Source organism: Saccostrea echinata, unplaced genomic scaffold, assembly GCF_033153115.1.
Source record: "Saccostrea echinata isolate AGI-Se365-2 ecotype Australia unplaced genomic scaffold, CSIRO_AGI_Sech_v1 ptg000002l, whole genome shotgun sequence".
Taxonomy (NCBI): domain Eukaryota; kingdom Metazoa; phylum Mollusca; class Bivalvia; order Ostreida; family Ostreidae; genus Saccostrea; species Saccostrea echinata.
Window position 1 is genome coordinate 4,160,691 of NW_026889751.1, and position 19,818 is coordinate 4,180,508.

The 19,818-nt window shown below is 32.0% G+C and overlaps 1 protein-coding gene and 1 long non-coding RNA gene across 2 annotated transcripts in view; both read right to left on the reverse strand.

Moving 5' to 3' along the window:
• The window catches only part of LOC133205716 (uncharacterized), a 306,161-nt gene that overhangs the window by 41,478 nt on the left and 244,865 nt on the right, over positions 1–19,818 (reverse strand). The gene's annotated exons all lie outside the window — the stretch shown is intronic.
• On the reverse strand, positions 6,434–7,063 carry LOC133202914 (ras-related protein Rap-2a-like). The gene has a single exon (XM_061338780.1). The coding sequence runs from the start codon at positions 7,058–7,060 to the stop codon at positions 6,434–6,436; it is 627 nt and encodes a 208-aa protein (XP_061194764.1). The 5' UTR covers positions 7,061–7,063.

The window sequence follows — 19,818 nt, forward strand, 5'->3', positions numbered from 1 at the left end:
GTCGTCGATATATCTAAATATCAAGTTGAAGGCCACAACAAGAGATTTCTTTTTTTTTTCATGTATAAGACTTTGAATAAATTATGTTTCATATGAATACATAAATAGGTTTGCTAACAACGGGACGCAATTGGTACCCATGGGAATTCCAATAGATTGTTTGAAGACCTGGTCTCAAAAAATCACAAAAATATTGTCAATCAGAAACTTAAGCATCTTTTTTAATATCAACTTCAGAGTACTTGTGTGAACAATCAGAATGTTTTTTTAACGCCATTTTGAAAGGTATATTAACGCCTTTTTAAAAAGACGTGACTGATGGAACATGTCATGAAAACTTTGTTTTAATTCAATGAAGTCATTTTTACTGACAGAAATTGGGAATGGAATCATACAAAAATTCCAGATTCTTTGATTAGTAGTTTGTTTAATCTTTTCGTACAGAACTAAGCGACCTACATTCAGAATCACAGAGAGATGCTCAATATTAACTGTGTCTTAAACATTTTACATTAAATCAAAATGTTGAGAATAACATATGAGAATGACTTGATAACGTTGTGGTTTGCACTTTGTTTTGATGCAAGGAAGACATTTTTCAGCCTGAAATTGGGAATGGAAGCATGAAAAAAGATTGTTCATCTACTCTTTAAGAATTTTTTTTTAATCTTTTCAAATCAAATCAATACTGCTGAATGTAGAAATGCAAAGCCACAGAATATGCTCACTATTCTGTGCTTTTCTTTTTGTATTGATGTGTTGAAAAAAGTTATTGCACACTTCAAATCAATCAAATACTAATTAGGCTTATTTTGTAGACTTTATCTATAACATTTTCCATTTAAATTAAAAGTGCTACGAATAACACTTTAGAGAGTTTGAAAGAAACGCTGATGAAAAATGCCATGAAAACATTGTGACTTTCACATTTTTTAACGTAATTAAGACATTTTCACTCGAAAATGGGGGATGAAAGCATACAAGTTTTTAGATCCTTAAAGGGTTTTTATCACGTATCTATCTTTTTTAAAAATGAAACACTATTATATTCTTGAAACATATAATTATCGTTTAATTATGAGATGATGTTGAAAACGGCCGTAATTAGACGATAAAACGCCCGTAATGAAGGGTCCTCGAAGTAAAAATCTCCACTAATTAGATAGGGGCACGTGGTACTGAAACGTCATAGGTGTCAATGGTCAATAGAACTCGTAAAGCTTATCGTAAGAAAAAATATATTGAATAGATTTTTACGCTAAGTAAATAGAATACATAATATGGCCGGTTGAATTTTGACATCGACTATATTCCTTTGGTTATGGACGGTCAATCTTTTATGTATGAACGTCTAGCAGAGGGAAATAATCAGAAAATATGCCGACAATTGGAGAGGTCACAGAAGACGAAGCCGTTGACAACTCGGGACTTCGACTAAAGAGAACGAATTACTAAAGTTTAACTTCGTAAACATTTATAAATATGGGAATTTCAAATTCTCCTTTATTATTATTTCAATTATATATATATAAATATATAAATCCTGTATATCTTCTATCTGTTCCAACAGTGAATATCATGTACTAGAAGTGACACTTCTTCAATGGCGCCGTACGCCATTACGAAGTTCACAACATTATTACTAGATTCAATGCGACTTTTAAAAAATGCGTGTTCGTCATATATTTTTTTAAGGTATCTTTCCTTAAAATATTTTATAGGACAGAAAAAATTCATGATCGATCGGGCATAAACGATTGTTATGAATGGAGATAAACGCCATCGCATTTGCAGAAAAAAGCCCCCCTTTCATCTGTCGACCAAGTCCAGGAAATGTGGAAAAAATGTCTTCCTAAAACCTTTATTGTGCACATTTGTGCATCCTAAGGCTTTAAATTATACCTTACTAGCTGTCAATTATCCAATTATCTCTTAATTATTTTCTACCAGGTTTAATAGACACAACAATTGAGCCCTTTTGTGTACACAATAAGTACTTCGCTTGACCAGGATTGACACCTATGACGTCAGAGCAATGGCGCGTAACATCGGCGATCAAAATATGCATATTGAGAAATTCAAACTTTGAATCGCTGAAACATCAAAAATATTAATTTTCTAGCAAAGGTTTTTAAATATATGGTATTAATAGCATGTAAACTTTTTCATATCAAAAAATTTTGAGACGTGATAAAAACCCTTAAAGAGTAATTATTTCTGATGTTCAAAGTAAGACCTACCTCGTAAACCAAGAAAAGATCCTCAATATTCTGTGTGTGTTTTCCTTTCATGTTACTGTGTTGAAGGCGTATTTCGAAACTTCTTATTTTTGCAGACTTTATCTAATGCATTTTTCAATCAAATATGAGAGTGTTTGAAATAAAAACTGAAGGAATATGTAAAAAAAAAACAAACAAAAACAAAACAAAAACAAAAAAAAACATTGTAATTTACACTTTGTTTGAAAATAAGGAAGATATTTAACAGCCGGAAATTATGAGTAGTTGATTAATTGATTGATTTTATGTTATTTCCGTCCCATTTGAGAATTTTTCAATCATTTATTTAGAGACGTCACCGTATTCAGATGAAGAGCTTCTAATTTAGACCTATACTTGGCAATGAGGGCCATTGAACATATGAGCTCTATCATGCCAATGCCTACGATGAAATGGGACCCTGGTGTTTCAGGTCTCATCCGAAAGACACGTGACTTTCACTTCTAATGCCAGCGTTTAGCGAGGGAAAAGTCACTGCCTATGTTTACGTCGTTGGTTTGACGCAGCGCAGAAATCGAGAGAATCGAACCTGGTACCTCCCGATCACAAATGAACGCCCTAGCACTGGCTAGGCTACTGTGTCCGGTCTCGCATAACTTTCGGTCCGAGTAACTCTGACCGAAACGCAAAGTACCTATACTATTGGTGTCGGGTTAAAATAAAGGTTTCCATCCTGCGTAAGTTTGGTTTCTGCCATAATATAGGTTCCGGGGTTCCAATCACCTTTTTAAAAACTTGAAATATAATTAATATTTATAAATAATTTAGATTTTCTTCTTTCTCTTATCAGTTAATACGTACGGAAGCGTACTAGTGCCAATTGATATTATTTTAAGGTTGGTAAATCCAACATTAAAGTTGGCTTTTCTACTTTAAAGTTGGTAATTCCAAAATTAATTTTGGCTTTTCCAACTTTAAAGTTGACATTTCAAACCTTAATCTTAGCTTTTCCAACTTTAAAGTTGGCTTTTCCAACTTTAAAATTGGCTTTTCCAACTTTGAAGTTGAAAATTCCACTAAACTAATGTTGGCTTTGCCAACTAATCTTTGCTTTAATAACTTTAAAGTTGGTAATTCCAACTCTTATCTTGGCTTTTCCAACATTATCTTGTTTTTTTTTCATCTTACAATTCAAAATTTGTGTATAAGTAAAGAGCTATTATTCTCAATGATTTTGATAAGAGACAATAACAAATAAGACAGTGTACAAGTTATAACAAATCAAGTGTAGAGACTTTTACGCTTTCGTGAGCTGCGGGTCTCTGCATATGTATGTAAGTATACTGTAACTTACAGTGTAGTTTACAAACAAAACATCAATTCTGTTCTGAAAATGATACAAAAGCAACAAACATGTTTTCTTTTGAAATAGCGGAAATCTGCAGTGCGCCGGAGGTATTGCTATAGCAGTGATACTTTAGCTTTGGAGGTATTCAACTCTCAGAGGGTTGTTTATTTAATTTATCTATAGTATTCTATACTTCTGGTTGTCTTTCAAGACAAACAGAGTTCACAAACAGCAAGTTCTTGATGTAGTAAAGATTTTTTTTTTCGTGAAATCAAATTATCTTCATAGGCAGTCGTGAATGTGGTCATCCCTCGCCCCATAACTCCAAAAAGAGAAGAAAATAAACACACACATACACATCAAAGATAATTATTTAAATCGGGTTTTGACAACAAAACATTAGCTCCGAAGAACTATTTTCCGACGATTGACAACTTGATAAAAAGATACAAAATGCAAGTTAGCCCACGTTTTAAAGCGACAGTACGGCTGCAAAACGTATGTTTTTTTTTTTTCATTCAAATTTACCCAATATGTCATTAAGAAATAAGATATAAAGTTGATGTCAACAGTTTGAGAAACATGAATATTATCTCTTTATACAAAATTAATGTAATAAGAATCAACCGGAAATCCAAGATAAGTACAAACCGGGCCAATATTAGGTCTGTTTATTTGTACCACGTGAATTCTGAATGCTTAAAATGTAGCGTTTACAATTATAATGGAATATGAGGTAAGAACAATTCCCAGAAGCAAAATATAACTTTTCCGATAAATTATAAATATGAACTTTTCAATCTGCTTTTAGACGAATTATAAAGAATAACAAGTACGAATGTTGACGTTTTGTGTATTGGGGTCCGAAAAGGGAAAATCACCAAATCAAATAATCAAAATTATCGCGACACAACGTTAAATATATTTTCAGGACACTTCAATTAAACTTGAAACTTTAAATGGCAATAATATTTATATATCATAGATGTATTGTTATGTTGAGATAACACTGAATTTTTTAAAGGTGCTGAAGATATGAGAAATGATAACATGTATCAACAAACCTGTCCAGAAAGCACCTTCGCAAGCCCTGCATGAGTCTCGCCGAGCCCCCGTTTCTTCCTCATCCAACGATTATATTAATCCCCCAACCAAAATTTGGTCAGAAAAATCGCTTTTTAAAGCTCTATTTTCAGTTTCCCCCTTCTTGGTCGACTTTGTCAAAACAACAGGTCTACAGGTGTACTGGGCTCCTCTTTGTTTTGTTTATGATATTTAAGTACGCATGCGTGAATAGCATGTAATTTGGAGCCCCTCACACGTTGCAATGTATATATTTATGGTCCATAAATAATTTTTAATTTTAATGAAATAATCAAACTTATTTACTTATGAAACTTGTAATTTTCTGAGAGTTTATACATTCATGAGTAGTAAACAAAATTCCAAATCTTATCGAAAAATTATATGAAGTCTGTTTTATGATGAGATGCGCCGCACTTTGGGTCTTTCTAAGTATATTACATCTATTTATAACCAAAATGAATTTATTTTTTTATTAAGCATATAATGGTTATGGTCAGTTACCATCAAATAATACTTATTTATAAATACTTTTCGGGAAAATGCAAATGGCCCTTTTTCAAAACGAGCTACGCTAGATCTACCCATGTGTGAAATGTATTTATTATTAGGTATATTCTGAATAGATTCAAGAGCTTTGTACAGCGTGGATATCATTTCACATTTATTGCCCTATGACCTTGAGCTTTGATAAATGTCATTATGTATAGATCATGGCTCACCTTTAGATAATAGGAAACAATTTACGCAAATTCTTTTCCAGTAAAAGCTCGAAAACAACGGAAGGGGAACACAGATAGATAGACAGACGGTTAGACACAGACATACATGTTGAAATCATCTTTCCTCCCACACTTAAGAGAACACGTGTTGGTGTCTGATAGACAGACGGTCAGACAGAGACATGTTGTAATCTTCTCTCCCGGAAAAATAATTTTAACAATAATTACTAATTCTAATTCAGGGGCGTTGTCATACCTCACAAACGTACATGTCATTAATCTTAAACACGATATTTTATATAATTTTGAAATGTTAATACATGTCTACATGTATATAGACATGAATATGTCAAAATCTGGATATCCTTTTAGCAAGTTTATATTTAAAACTTAATATGTATATAAATGCACGTAAAGTATTTCAAATAATTCCGAAAATCGCGAAAATTAGTTGCGACGAGAGGTTCATGCATCTCCTTTATGTCTACGATTAATTTCGATACGAACAATGGTGCATGTAACCAGTAAATTATTTCTGTAAATAACTGTTATCTCTCAATTGTTATATACAAACTATTATACCAAATTGTTATTTTCAACTGTTATTATACCCTTTATATACCATTTTAACAGCAATCAGCTATATATATATATATATATATATATATATATATATATATATATATATATATATATATATATATATATATATATATATATATATATATATATATACATAATATATATATATATATATATATATATATATATATATATATATATATATATATATATATATATAGATATATATAGATATAGATATATATATATATATATATATATATATATATATATATATATATATATACTGTTAAATATTTTTACATTATTGTTTACGAAGTTTTAAATAGCTGTCCCAAAGCAGTAGGCACAAGCATAATAGCTTTAAAATGTAAAGATTATTGTAGTAATTTTAGAATGACAATATTTGATTGCATTGACAACAAAAATAGAATAAATCATATGCTCATAATAATTAACAATTTATTTGCAACAAGACATTAAAATGATTTAACAGAAAAACGTCTTCTGCGTAGAGATATTCGTTGCCAGGGTTTCACGTTTTCTTTTTTGGTTTCCTTGCAGACATCGTTTACATCTGGTTTATGTTGAATTACGATATTAAGTTCTTTACACACAGCTCTATAAACATCTGAAACACTTACATCACATTTTGCCGATGCTGTAAGGTAGGTACAACCCCAGTCAATGGAAACAATAGCATCAATAACTTTGTTATCTATAGTGTCTTCATGAATCAAGTCCAATTTGTTACCAACAACAATAATAGGGACGTGTTCTTCTCGCTTCTCTTCAATAATCAGTTGTCGTAATGCTTCAATTTCTCTGAAACTCTGCATGGCATTATTAAGGTCAAAGACCAGTGCAAAAGCATGGCTGGATTTAACTGCTTCTTTCAACAGCTCAGGGTACTCGAAGTCGCCCGCCGTGTCCAAGATCTCCAGTTTGGTGTATTTTTTTTCAGATGTATGAATATCATACCGGAACAACGTCTCAATGGTTGGGTTGTATTTTTCTCTGAAGCCTCGTTTCAGTATCTGAGTTATCAGGCATGTTTTGCCGACTTTTTTGGCCCCAAGGACTGCAATGCGATAACACTTTTCCATCGTAGCTGATGCCATTTTCTACCGTATTCTGAAAAAGGCAATTCCTATCTTCAGTTCAGCATGGAACTGTATTTTAAGGAAAATCTCTCTTTCTTTTATACAACTTTCCTGTCTCTTCCTGATTTCTTATTGGTTGAATTATTGAGGCCTTATTATCATCTTTTAGCACCTTTGGAGCATTATTCATGAGATTTCAGTAAAGGATGTACTATTTAATTAAACCTCTGATTGGTAAACAAAAAAATACATCTAAATTTCTGGGAGGTATAAAATTTTATTTTTCCAGAACCAACGAAAAGGCTCCGGTGCTGCACATTAATGTTTTTGTTTGTTTGTTTGTTTTTTTTTTTTTTTTTACATGCAGTTGAACCTGAAATGCAGTATTTTTCTGTCCATTGCAGAGCAGATTGACACTTGGGGATCACTTTACCCGGCGTTTGTCTGTCTTTCTGTCTGTCTGTCACACCCTATATCTTGAGAAGTGTAAAAGATAAGGATTTGATATTTTGCACTTATTTTGCTTGGCACTTTAAATTTTGAAAAATCCAATGGTTACCTACCTCATGACCTTTGAACTTGACCTTTGACGTACTTTTCAAAATATTCATTGTGCGGATAGACAGCGTATTTTTGGCATTTAAGAGCTAAATTTATGCTGTTTAGTATTTGCACTACTGGATATTAAAGATCATGAAAATTAATAGCGTTACAATCCACTTGACCTTGAATTTTGACCTACTTTGCATAAATACTCCGGACGGTTGATTTAACTTGTGTCTCTTTTGATTTTGTGAGGCAGATATTTGACATAAGCATTTATTTTTCATGTTTATGGGCTCATAACAATGTACTTTAAAACTGTATGCTATACCCATCTCCTATCCGTAACTCCTTCTATATCAATAAATAATAATTAATGAGACTTTCACAGAATCTTACTAGTAATTAGATAGTCTCACTTCCTATTTTATGTTCTGATCGGACAGAAAGTTGAGGTTATCAATAGCAAAATGTTGACTTTGCCATTATACATATTCATATGGGAGCGGAGGTATCATTTTTTGAACTTAGTGATTACAGTCTCTCTAGTTTGAATTAAATTATTATATTGTCAGACATAATGTTTGTCTGGTTTTCTTCCTCGAGATGCACAAGCATTTGATTTACAGTAATTTCCTGAGATCCTGTTTGTTGAACAGGTTTACATAATGTTACACGGATGTTGAAATCTCGCAATAAGCGATTGAAGGGTAATATGAAAACTATCTATTCCTCTGTCTTCAATAATTCAGAAGTGAAAAAAGAATTAGATAAATTACGCAATCAGTATGTACTGGTCCCAGCTGACAAAGCAGGTGTCAACATCGTCTTTGCTTGTGAGGCTCATTATTCAAATTGTATTTTAGAGGAACTGGGATTTAATTCTGCAAGTGTTTATCCAACTTAAAACTTATATGTCCCTTTCTAAGGAAGAAATTCTTCAAAATCATAAATACTTTTAAATATTTTAAGTATTCCCAGCAATCAAAATAAATTTGAATAACCATACCTATACTAGATTCCTAAACTTCATAAAAATCCTTACAAACAAAGATACATATCGGATTCCAGTAAATGTTCTACCAAGTCTCTTTCTTTACTCCTCACTAAAATATTAACAGCAGTGAAGGAGAAACTTCAGGAGTACTGTACAATAATATATTCGAAAAGTTGTGTAAATCAGATGTGGATACTCAAAAACTCCTAGGAACTTTAAAAAAAATAAAATTACAAAATTTAACCAAAATCAATAACATAAAAATGAACGACTTTTCAACACTTTATACAACCATTACCCGCGATTAATTAAATTCCAGGCTTTTTGACATCATGTACCGCTGCTTTTTCGATAAAAATGAAACTCATAAATTTACTTACCTTGTCATTGGTTATATGCAAACTTTTTGTTAAAAACAATCTGATTGTGCACACAAGTACTCTAAAGTAGATATTAAAACGATGCTTAAGTTACCGATTGAGAATATCTATGTAGTTTTTGGAGATCAGGTCTTCCAACAATCTGTCGGAATTCCAATGGGTTCCAATTGCTCCCCGTTATTAGCAGACTAATTTTTTGTATTCATATGAAGCAGAATTTATTCAAAATCTTATACATGAGAAGAAGAAAGCACTTGGTGTGGGCTTCAACTGTTTTAGATATATTGACGAAGTATTATCAATTAACAATAGTTACTTCAATTCATATGTCGACTCAACATCCCAGGGAACTTGAAATAAAAGATACCACAGAGTCTGACACATCTATTTCATATTTGGATATTTTACCAGAAAAAGACGTTATTTGTAATCTAACAATAAAACTTTATGATAAACGTGATGACTTCAACTTTGTTTTATTGTCAAATCCCCTCTAGTATAGCGGTATACCCTTATCACCTGCGTGTGGGGTTTCTGTCTCCCAGTTGGTTCGATACGCAAGAGTATGTTCCACGTACGAAACATTTCTAAAACAAGGCAGGCTTTTGGCAAACGGGATGATGAAACAAGGATATCAACAGTTTCGTTTAAGGTCATCATTTCGCAGGTTCTATAGTCGGTACGGTGACCTTGTCGGTAACTACAATCTATTATTAAGTGGAATGCTGACTGACGATTTTTGTGCTGATTGTTGGGCCCTCGTTTGAAAACTGAATTGTCTACGTTTTTTTCTGTTTGCCCGATCATGACAATGAGCATACTTATCCCATTTCTGATGATTTTTGGAAGTCCTATTTGCTTTGCTCCCGATTTGTATTGTTTCAATGGATTTTTGAGCTTCATTTCTGTTCGTTATCACCATATCTTTAGATAAAGATATCTTCAAGCATCTTAATGCAGTGAGTGTTTTTTTTAAATTTCAATTCGTGGCCACGGGTGAGAAATGAAAGAAAAAGTGAGCTAGTTCACATACCCAACACTGCTTGACAATGTTAGTCATAATGAATGGTAATGCTATGCATAAAAAATACAACAAATAATTAGTCCCCTGCCTTTTAACAGATGTTTGTCACATTAGAATCAGATCTGTATGTAATATCCAGATGTGCACTGATTAAAACATATACAAACGAGAAAACAGCTTCTCTTCATCGTTAAAATCATCATGTAAATGCTAAAACTTTGCACACAAGTTGTTAAATAATTTGGCCAAACTTCTGAGTTCAAAAGGGGCATAACTCCCATTAAAAATGAATAGCAATTCCCTGCAAATATGCAAATCTGCACATTATGTTCTCATATAATACAAAGTCTCACGAAATTCCGTTGAGCGGTTTTGGAGGAGTTGCCATGATAAAAACTGGACTGAAAGACAACAAACTCTCAAGTTCGAAAGGGGCATAACTCTCATTAAAAAGTAAAATAAGATGCACACCTACACATTATGTCCTTATATATTACAAAGTTTTGCGAAATTCTGTTGAGCATTTGATAAGGATCGATTTCTCATGACAAGAACAGACGGACGGACAGGTCAAAAGCGTTATACTCTCTGCAGGTCGTTGTGTAGGATACAAAAAAAAGATCGGCATCATTAGGACTGAATAGGATCCAGAATTCTGAATATTTGTATTTAGTTTCTTGAAAAAGAAAACAACTAATAAATACATATAAGCGACCATCGATTTATTTGTTGTTTACTGCTTAGGCCTCCGGGAGGATCAATTTGTTATGAAAATCATATTTGTACGATTTATATAACATATTCATGCAACACTATTCTAATTATTTGCTTTCCGAATGACATACAAAACAATATCGTGGAAAACAAATTTAAGTAACAACTTTTATAAAAGATATGATTAACTTCCCAGGGGTGTAAAAGCAGGAATCTGTTTTCTGTTTGCTTTCACGGTTTGTAAAATAATTTACTTTCCTCATTATCAATCAATGACAGCTACACGTACAAACAAAAATGTTGATTGATTAAAATATTTACATTTCAAGAAAAACATGGCAAGAACACAACTGAATGCTCAGTGGACATTAGTATCAGTTTATTCCAACACGTGATTAAAGGATTGTAAAATTTTATTAGTCTCAGAAGCTATTATATTCCCCAGGAACAAAATTGTTCAGTTTTGAATGCTTTGCCATAGTTAATCAGATTAGCATATTTTCGCCAAAGTAAATTAAAGTTTATTCCATCATGGGTTAAAGAAGTTTTATAAATTTGTTAATAAATTTGTTGTTTATAAAATTGTTATATTTCCTTTCTCATAATTCCTAGATCAGATTTTACTTTAGGTTTAAAGGTATTTAAATGCTGATAGCACTGAAAATTTAGTACCAGAGGTATCAATTTGAAAAAAAAATACCTTAGTCCATAAAAATCAAAGTATCAAAGAATCAAAGTAAATAAATTTTCACAATGTCAAAGTGAATAAGAGTAATAAGCTTGTTACTAAGGTATTTTTTTTTCTTAGGAGAACACAAAACAAAAACCAAAGAAGGAAAAGAAAACGACTGGAAATTGGTCAAGAAAGACCAACATGAACCTTGCAGACTGATTTTGAGGTTGAAGTCATACATTTCGCAATTTTGAAGTGGGCACTTCTGGTTATCAAAACCATGACTTAGTTTGTCTGCTATTTATACAATAGGGAGAAGGTTTTCAAAAAAATGTACATGTATTTCACTGCATAATCAATAGAGCCTCCCATCCCACCAGAAGCCCTGACCCTGGGTCCACAAATTTCACAATTTTGGCAAAGGCATCGTTGATCAGTATAACCATGTTCTTTTTTACCTGCTTAATACCCAGGAGCAGAGAAAAATATTTTCAAGGAATTCATGCATTTTCACTATATAGGAGAGGCCAATGGGTCACAATACTCACCTGATTATCTATGGACCTTATGTTCTTCATCAGCAAATTCTTTTTCCTACATATTCTTATGTAAAATTTTGATCACATATTATAGCCCCACCTTACCTCAGGGGGTCATGATTTGATTTCTATGTAAAACTTTGATTGTCCATTGTAGCCCCGCCCTACTCCCGGGGGTCATGGTTTGAACAAATTTGAATCTACATTCTCTGCAGATTCTTTATATAAGTATGACTTACAATGACAAATAAATAAGCTTTTTATAATTTCATCATTGTATTCTTTTTTTATTGTAAGCATTTATCAGTTTCATTATGAATCTGAATAATTGTGTGAATTGATTGAGAAAGTTGTGCTATGTTAATAAGAGCAACAAGCGTTTTAACACTGCACACCTGGTAAAATTTGTGCAATGAGATATTTTTATCCGGGGCACACAGGTTTAAGGACCCTCTATAACCTGTGCAAAATGTTTTTATACACTGAGAAAATCATATTTTATAAATATGTAAATATTGAGCATATCTATTTAAATTTCAATGTATGGTATGTGGCAATTACCCCAAGGTAAAATGTTCAAAGTCAACAAAGTATCAATGAATAGAAATCATAGTTGTTTACCTCAACGGAGAAAATGGATGCAAATAAAATGTTCAATTAATTTATCTTCGTCTTTTAAAATGTTTAGAATGCTTGAATTGATTACAAATTGAGTAAAACACTGTAGACCGTAATTTATTAGAATTTAGAACTAAGGGCAGATCACTCTAACTGCAGAAAAACGTCACAGAATCAGAACTCTTTAGTGTGCAGTGAAAAGAGGATTCTTAAATTAACATGCTTAATTAAACAGACGTGTAGAATAAGGAATATGCATAACTAGCAACTATATTGGTCAAGCATTTAACATGGGATTGTAGGAAACAGTTATGAAAACTTAGGCTGTAAAATAGAAAGACGAGAAAGAACAAGGTACGGTTTCAATACAAATCTTGCCCTATATTTTTCTTAAATATGAAAGTGATGTAAAACATTAAAACACATGCTTTCTGAATCATTGAAATTCCATGCAGAAAGATCATAAAAATCATTTTTCTCACATGACCTTCTAAATGCTAACTGTGACGTCATAAACTTCTGCATTTTCCCGTATTTTCCTAAAAAGTTGCAGAAGACATCAAATTCCAATGGAATTTTCTTTCAGATAATATTGTCCACAGGCATCGCCCACAAAGATTTTGAGATATGTGGTTTTTCAAAAAAATGTACACAACATATCCAAAAATTAAAGTGGGCGGCGGCTGTGGACACTACTTTTAAAAGGAAAATAACCCTTGAAATGGGTCATTTTGAGGCTTTTTCTGCTTATAACAGAGAAATACATCAAATTAATGACGTCTTATTTCCAGAATGGTCCTCCTTCATTCCATATTCTTTCCTGATTTATCACAGTCATATATTCAACTCATATTTAAACCAGTTTCCAAATTTTTTTGAAAACATTAAATTTTTAGGGCACAATAAAGCCAAAACCGTACATTCTTCTTTTTTTATGTAAATAAATGTCATAAAGCTAGATTTAATAAGGAAGCAACCGCATAAAACATGAATAATTTGAATAAAAATTGAGGAAGTCACTAAGAAACACTTTGAGATTTCGTTTGGTGTACGTTATGGTACGTACCAATTACAATATCTATATATGTATTTGTATGAAATGTACCAATTGACAGTAGTAATTACAGTTGAGAAACAAATATTGCTAATGTTTTATGTTCCTCATGTTTGTGCTTATTAGGATTTCTTTTTGAAGAAAAAAAACAAGAACAGCTATAAGAAAGGCGAGATGGAGTTCCACCTCGGAGCAAAGAAGACAGACATCTTTCTTTAAATTTAGTATGATTTTAAGTACATGTATATGGAAATCATGAAACAATCGATTCAATCAAAGTAAATCTAAATGATACAGAAAACATGCTGGATTATGTATATCATATATTGATATGCGATGTATCACGAACCTTTAGATTTGGTTATGACAGCATACAACTTTCTTTACTGGTAAAATTTGCATTCGATTGACATAGTACAAATAGGTTTTGTTATGTCAGGCAACACTTATCTGCTTTTATCCATAATTGATAATGTTCGAATTCCCCAGATTCTCAGTATAGCATAATTCGAGGCGTATTCGAATAGTATGATTTTCCTACAATCTTGTAACTTAAATGTCCTTAAACCACCTGAGCCCTCCGTCTTATACATATTAATACATAACACAGAAAGAAAAGGTTATGTTGCACTTTGCCACCACTGTGACTTTATTAATTATCCCAAATTCAGATTACATATAATTACGTAGATCACATTAAATGGTTATGTAATAATAACCTTAATAAAAATTGATATACATTTATAAATATTTGATTATCTACCCAATTAATATTTTTAATCAATATTAATCAATAATTCCCATTAATTATCTAATGTGATTACATAATTTCCAAAACATCTATTCCTTGTGGTCTGAAACCGCAATATGGAAACAAATTGAAATGGTTTATCCATAATAAAAGGAAGGTGGAAGGGTGGAGGTGGATTAAAATCGCTTAAAAATTTTCCGTGTATAAAATCGCCGGTGTCCTGTAAGAAAGTTAGAACCCACGCTACATCTAAAAAGACGCACCCACGGCTTCAAATTTTGACCTTTACTCGGCACTCAGGGCCATTGAGCAGTGAGGAATCTTTATCGTGCCAACGCCTGCCGTGACACGGGGCCTCGGTTTTTAAGGTCTCATCCGAAGGACCCGCAACTTTCACTTCAAAGTGCCGAGCGCATGGCGAAGGAACAGTTGCTACCTATTTTTTAGGCTTAGGTCTGTCGCGGCCGAGATTCGAACTCACGACCTCCCGATCACGGAGCGAGCGCTCTACCGACTGAGCTACCGTGAACGGTGACCATATAAGAAGATGCCTGCGTAAATTGCAAGCGCGATAACTCCAGCAAATGTGACAAAATAAATTATCAATATACATAAAGTATTTTAAGAAGCCAAAAATTCTTTTATCCATAACTGATAATGTTCGAATTCCCCAGATTCTCAGTATAGCATAATTCGAGGCGTATTCGAATAGTATGATTTTCCTCCACTCGTGTAATTTAATGTCCTTAAACCGATCGCTTAAAAATTTTCCGTGTGTAAAATCGCCGGTGTCCTGTAAGAAAGTGAGAACCCACGCTACATCTAAAAGACGCACCCACAGTTTTCCCGCGGAACGATTCCATTGGTTCTGCCTTGCGACACTGCCTTAACTGACCATATAAGAAGATGCCTGCGTAAATTGCAAGGGCGATAACTCCAGCAAATGTGACAAAATAAATTATCAATATACATAAAGTTTTTTAAGAAACCTAAAATTCTTTTAATGTTTTCATATAAAATTAAGCAAAATGAACTAGAGACTCTATCATCAATGATCAGATAGAGAGATGGTATAAACCAATGGAAAAACGAATTGTATAATTCATGCTTCTCTTATACTCTAATGCCAGCTCTGTAAATTAAATGTATTTTCTGTTATTCTTCTTCTATATAAATGCATACTTCGAAGGACAGTTGAACTTGCCTGTTTGCTGACACAAACAAATAGATTACGGTGGTTAACTATTAAGTTAATGTGTCAAAGTAAACATTCTGTTATATAAGGATGAAGAAATCCCTTATCTTTATACTAAATATAAAATATTTGCACAGAAATAATGCTTCAATAATCATTGAGATATAGAATAAATCAAAAACATATTAGACGTGAGAAAAACAAGACCGTGATTTGGGTGCGTTGTTTGTTAGTATGAGTTAAGCGTGACCAAATTAATTCGAAGATGTTTGCCTCTGATAAGGCATTGTTTGTTAGTGTGAGGTAAGTGTGAACAAATTAATCCCAAGCTATTTGCTTCTGATAATTTGTACTACACGTTATTCTTGTAAATATTTAACAGTATCATTCTAATGGCTGTCTAAGAAATTGAGTTGTTTAATTGTATGAAGAAAGTGTGACCAAATTAATTTTTAATTCTAAGTTGTTTGCTTCTGATAATTCGTACTTCACTTTCTTTTTAGGTCACCTGAGTCATACATTATATAACATCTATGGGTGAAGAGGAGTAAAATTGCGAAATTCATGGCCCCTCGCCCCCTGGGGCCTTATGGGTTGGGCTAAAACCATCAAATGAATGCAATCTTTAAAAATCTTCTTCTTTACTCCTAGACATCAAGCAGTCAAACTGTTAGCATGATTGTAAAAAGCATTGAGCTCTAAGTAAGTAAGTAAGTAAATTTTATTTAAAGTCGGCATTTTTTACAAAGTTTAACAATGAACATGAGCTCTGTAGAGCTCTTAAACCGACTATCACAGCTAAAAATATCACAGAGAAAACATTTACAACATCAATTAACATGCAAAAAACACATGTACATATATACACACGCATAGCAGATAAAACAAATTTAAGAATTAGAAAAAAAAAGAACAGAAAACTGAAGAGCAAAATGATTGCATTAAGAACAAAAATAAAAAAAAAATAAGCATTATCATAATAACAAATTAGATAAAGCACTATATTAAACACATGGGATCAGATTAAAAGCACTAATTGTATTAATAATAGAAAAATAAAATTGAAAGCTTAGAAACTTAAAAATTCAAGCAAATACAGCTTAACCAAAAATTTAAAAAAAAAAAAAAAAAAAATAATAATAATAATAATTAAAGTTCCTCACCAACACACATCCTGTCTAGTGATTGGGTCAGCCCCTACCTACAAAGACAGGATATGTATTGTTGTGAGGTTAGGAAAAAGCAGATATCAAAAACAAAAATAAAAGAAACTAGGATCCTGGAGAGCTTACACCTTTGCCATCATAGGATGTTACTCCAAAAGTTTCAGCCCCCAGGGTCCTTATTATTGAAAATTTAAGTAAATAACAAAGTTAAATATATAGATATAAAAGAAACTTAAAGGAAAACAATAAAATAAATTGAGGTGGTATCAGTAAAGCAAATGAAAGACTTCAAAAATAAATGAAAAACTGCAAAAATAGAAGACTGTGACTCTTTCAATTAATAAATAAATAAATAAATATTGTCTCATCAGCTATGCCGCCCCCACGCTGTGGTTTCTGCAGGAACTACACTTGCATTTTTCCCCCCTCCATGTGTCAATGAATGTTCTAAACTGGTTGAGGGTGGAAAGTTCCCTAGCATGATTTGGTAAAGAGTTCAACAACGTAGCAGCCGCATAGCTGAAAGACTGTTTTCCATACCTAGTAGTTCTTGGCCTCTTTACCAACATTGTGAAATTAATGGCCTCAGGGTCAGGGTTTCTGGCGCTAGGGCGGGGCTCTAATGCTTATATATAGTTAAAAACCATTAATTCTTTAAAAATCTTCTCCTCTGTGCCTGGGTATTAAGCCGATGAACTAAGTACATAGTTATGATGAGGAAGAGTGCCTCTTCCAAAATTGTGAATTTCATGGCCCCTGTGCCAGGGGTTCCGTGGGAGAGGGGCTTATTTATATTTATATTATATACTGAAGATGAATTAATTTTTTGAAAATTTTCTCCTCCGACCCTTAGTATTAAGCAAACTATATATATATATATATATATATATATATATATATATATATATATATATATATATATATATATATATATATATATATATATATATATATATATATATATATATATTGATGAAAGTACGTTGGATTTAACATACTAGTTTTTTTTTGCATGTAAACACTTGCATTACCTGGATTTTTTTAATAATAAACCAACTGAGCTTGCATGAAATCTATATTGTCCTCTACAAAAATTTAGAATTTTTCAATTTAAATTTGTAAGGATCTGTTATTTACAACATAAACAAAAAATAAGGAGACGGATTCCGAATCCTGTTTGATCTTTGTCCAGTGTATGCTTATTCCTTATGCTTGTAATTCTCAAATAAAATGGCTTAAACTAACATTTATTACCTCATGTTAAAAACAAAAATGAAATGATTTTTTCATTAAAAAAATGCCCTTTTCAAATGAAGACTTTAGAAAACACTAGAAATAGCTTTCTTGTTAGTTTATAGGATATTCCATATAACATGGTGAACATTACACTTCATCGTAAATGAACAATACAGGACATTAAGATATGGAAACGGGGCCTAAAATTAAATTAACATTCTATTTAGAACATGATTGCATTGGTTATTAAGTTTTGATTTCTACTCATTATCCTGTCCCTTCTCTCATAAAATAAAACATTGTATGTATTTTAACTTTACAGCATAATTTCCATACAAAATGCAAAAGGTGTAGAAATTGATGTCCCTGAGGTAAATTGTGTGTACAATAAGATTGGGGGGGGGGGTAAACTTGTCCGATAAATCGTTGGAATTATATGACCTAAATATCACAAAATATTGAATAAAATCCTAATTGATTTTCTTTTGAGAATTTTATTTATGTCAGAATAAGATGAAGAAAGAAAAATACTATTGTATAGATCTATATACTATATTTATTTTTTTAACTACATTATTTAACAAATATTGAAAAATTATTGATAATCTTTAAAATAATTCAATTGATTTGAAATCGCTTCAAATTTTTATGAATTCTTTCTCCATAATAGATTATCGGTATGTATTGAAAATATTTTTAAAAATCTTATAATGATTAAAATTGGGTCAAAATATAAAAATAAAGAATTTCTAAATACACATAGTTTTGTTGATGTGACAAATGAATACATTTCCATGTACGCTCACTGTATTTGACGCTCACTTAGCGTAAACCAGGAATACTGATAATGTCAAAGAAATTGTGACGTCGTTTTAATCTCGCAGTGACGTCATATTTTCTGTACACTGACTTTGCAGTCAGACAATGAAGGCAGATGTAAAGTAAATAAGATTTTTTGTTGTTGTTGTTGGCGAACGAGGCCAAGGCCTTAGGGCTGCTTAATAAGAAATCGGCTAAAATCAATAATACATTAATTAAACATTACATTATGCAATCCTTCATTATACATTATTCAGTATACATACATTATGCAATTCATCATTATATATTATGGCATCATAAATTATGACCATTATCATTATTGACTACATGATTGAGAAAGATAGACAAAAGTATACTGGTAGTGGGAAAAGATACTCAGTATGATAGTGCTATCAAATCTATAAAAGCTAAAAGCACAGCTGATTTGTGAAATATGATGTTAACAATGTAAATCATATACGGTACCAATTTTGATGCACCAGATGCACATTTCGACAAATTATGTCTCTTCAGTGATACTCATGCCGAAAGGTTGGAAATCAAAAATATCTAAATAAAAAAGATTTTGAAGAGTTGAAAAAGTGCCAAAGACTGAACCAAATACTTCGAAGGATCAGAGCTATGTATGAGGGAGATAATCTTTAATTTCTAAATTTTACCACATTCTACTATAGCTAGAGCATGACGTTATGTAAGTCAAAAATATGACGACACAATGCCTATGTACAGTATAAATTTCCTGCAATTTTATAGGGTACAAGTGAACTTATGTTTACATTGCTATAATAATTTGATTTATTTTGTAATGAAAATAAATTATAATAATTTTAAGTCAGTATTTTATTCGAACAAATAACATGTTTTAATAAACTTATTTACGTACCGTTAACAAAAACAATCAACTAGGAAGCGAATTATATCATACACATGTATATTTATTTAACAAGATCACAAATAATTATTTTGACAATTCTAACCAATGAAAAGGGTGAAGATAACAAACAGTGATCGATCTAAAGTCTCTCTCTCTCTCTCTCTCTCTCTCTCTC

What these genes read in the sequence shown, in the direction of transcription:
- LOC133202914 (XM_061338780.1), bottom strand. Translation starts at nt 7,060, where the DNA reads ATGGAAAAGTGTTATCGCATTGCAGTCCTTGGGGCCAAAAAAGTCGGC.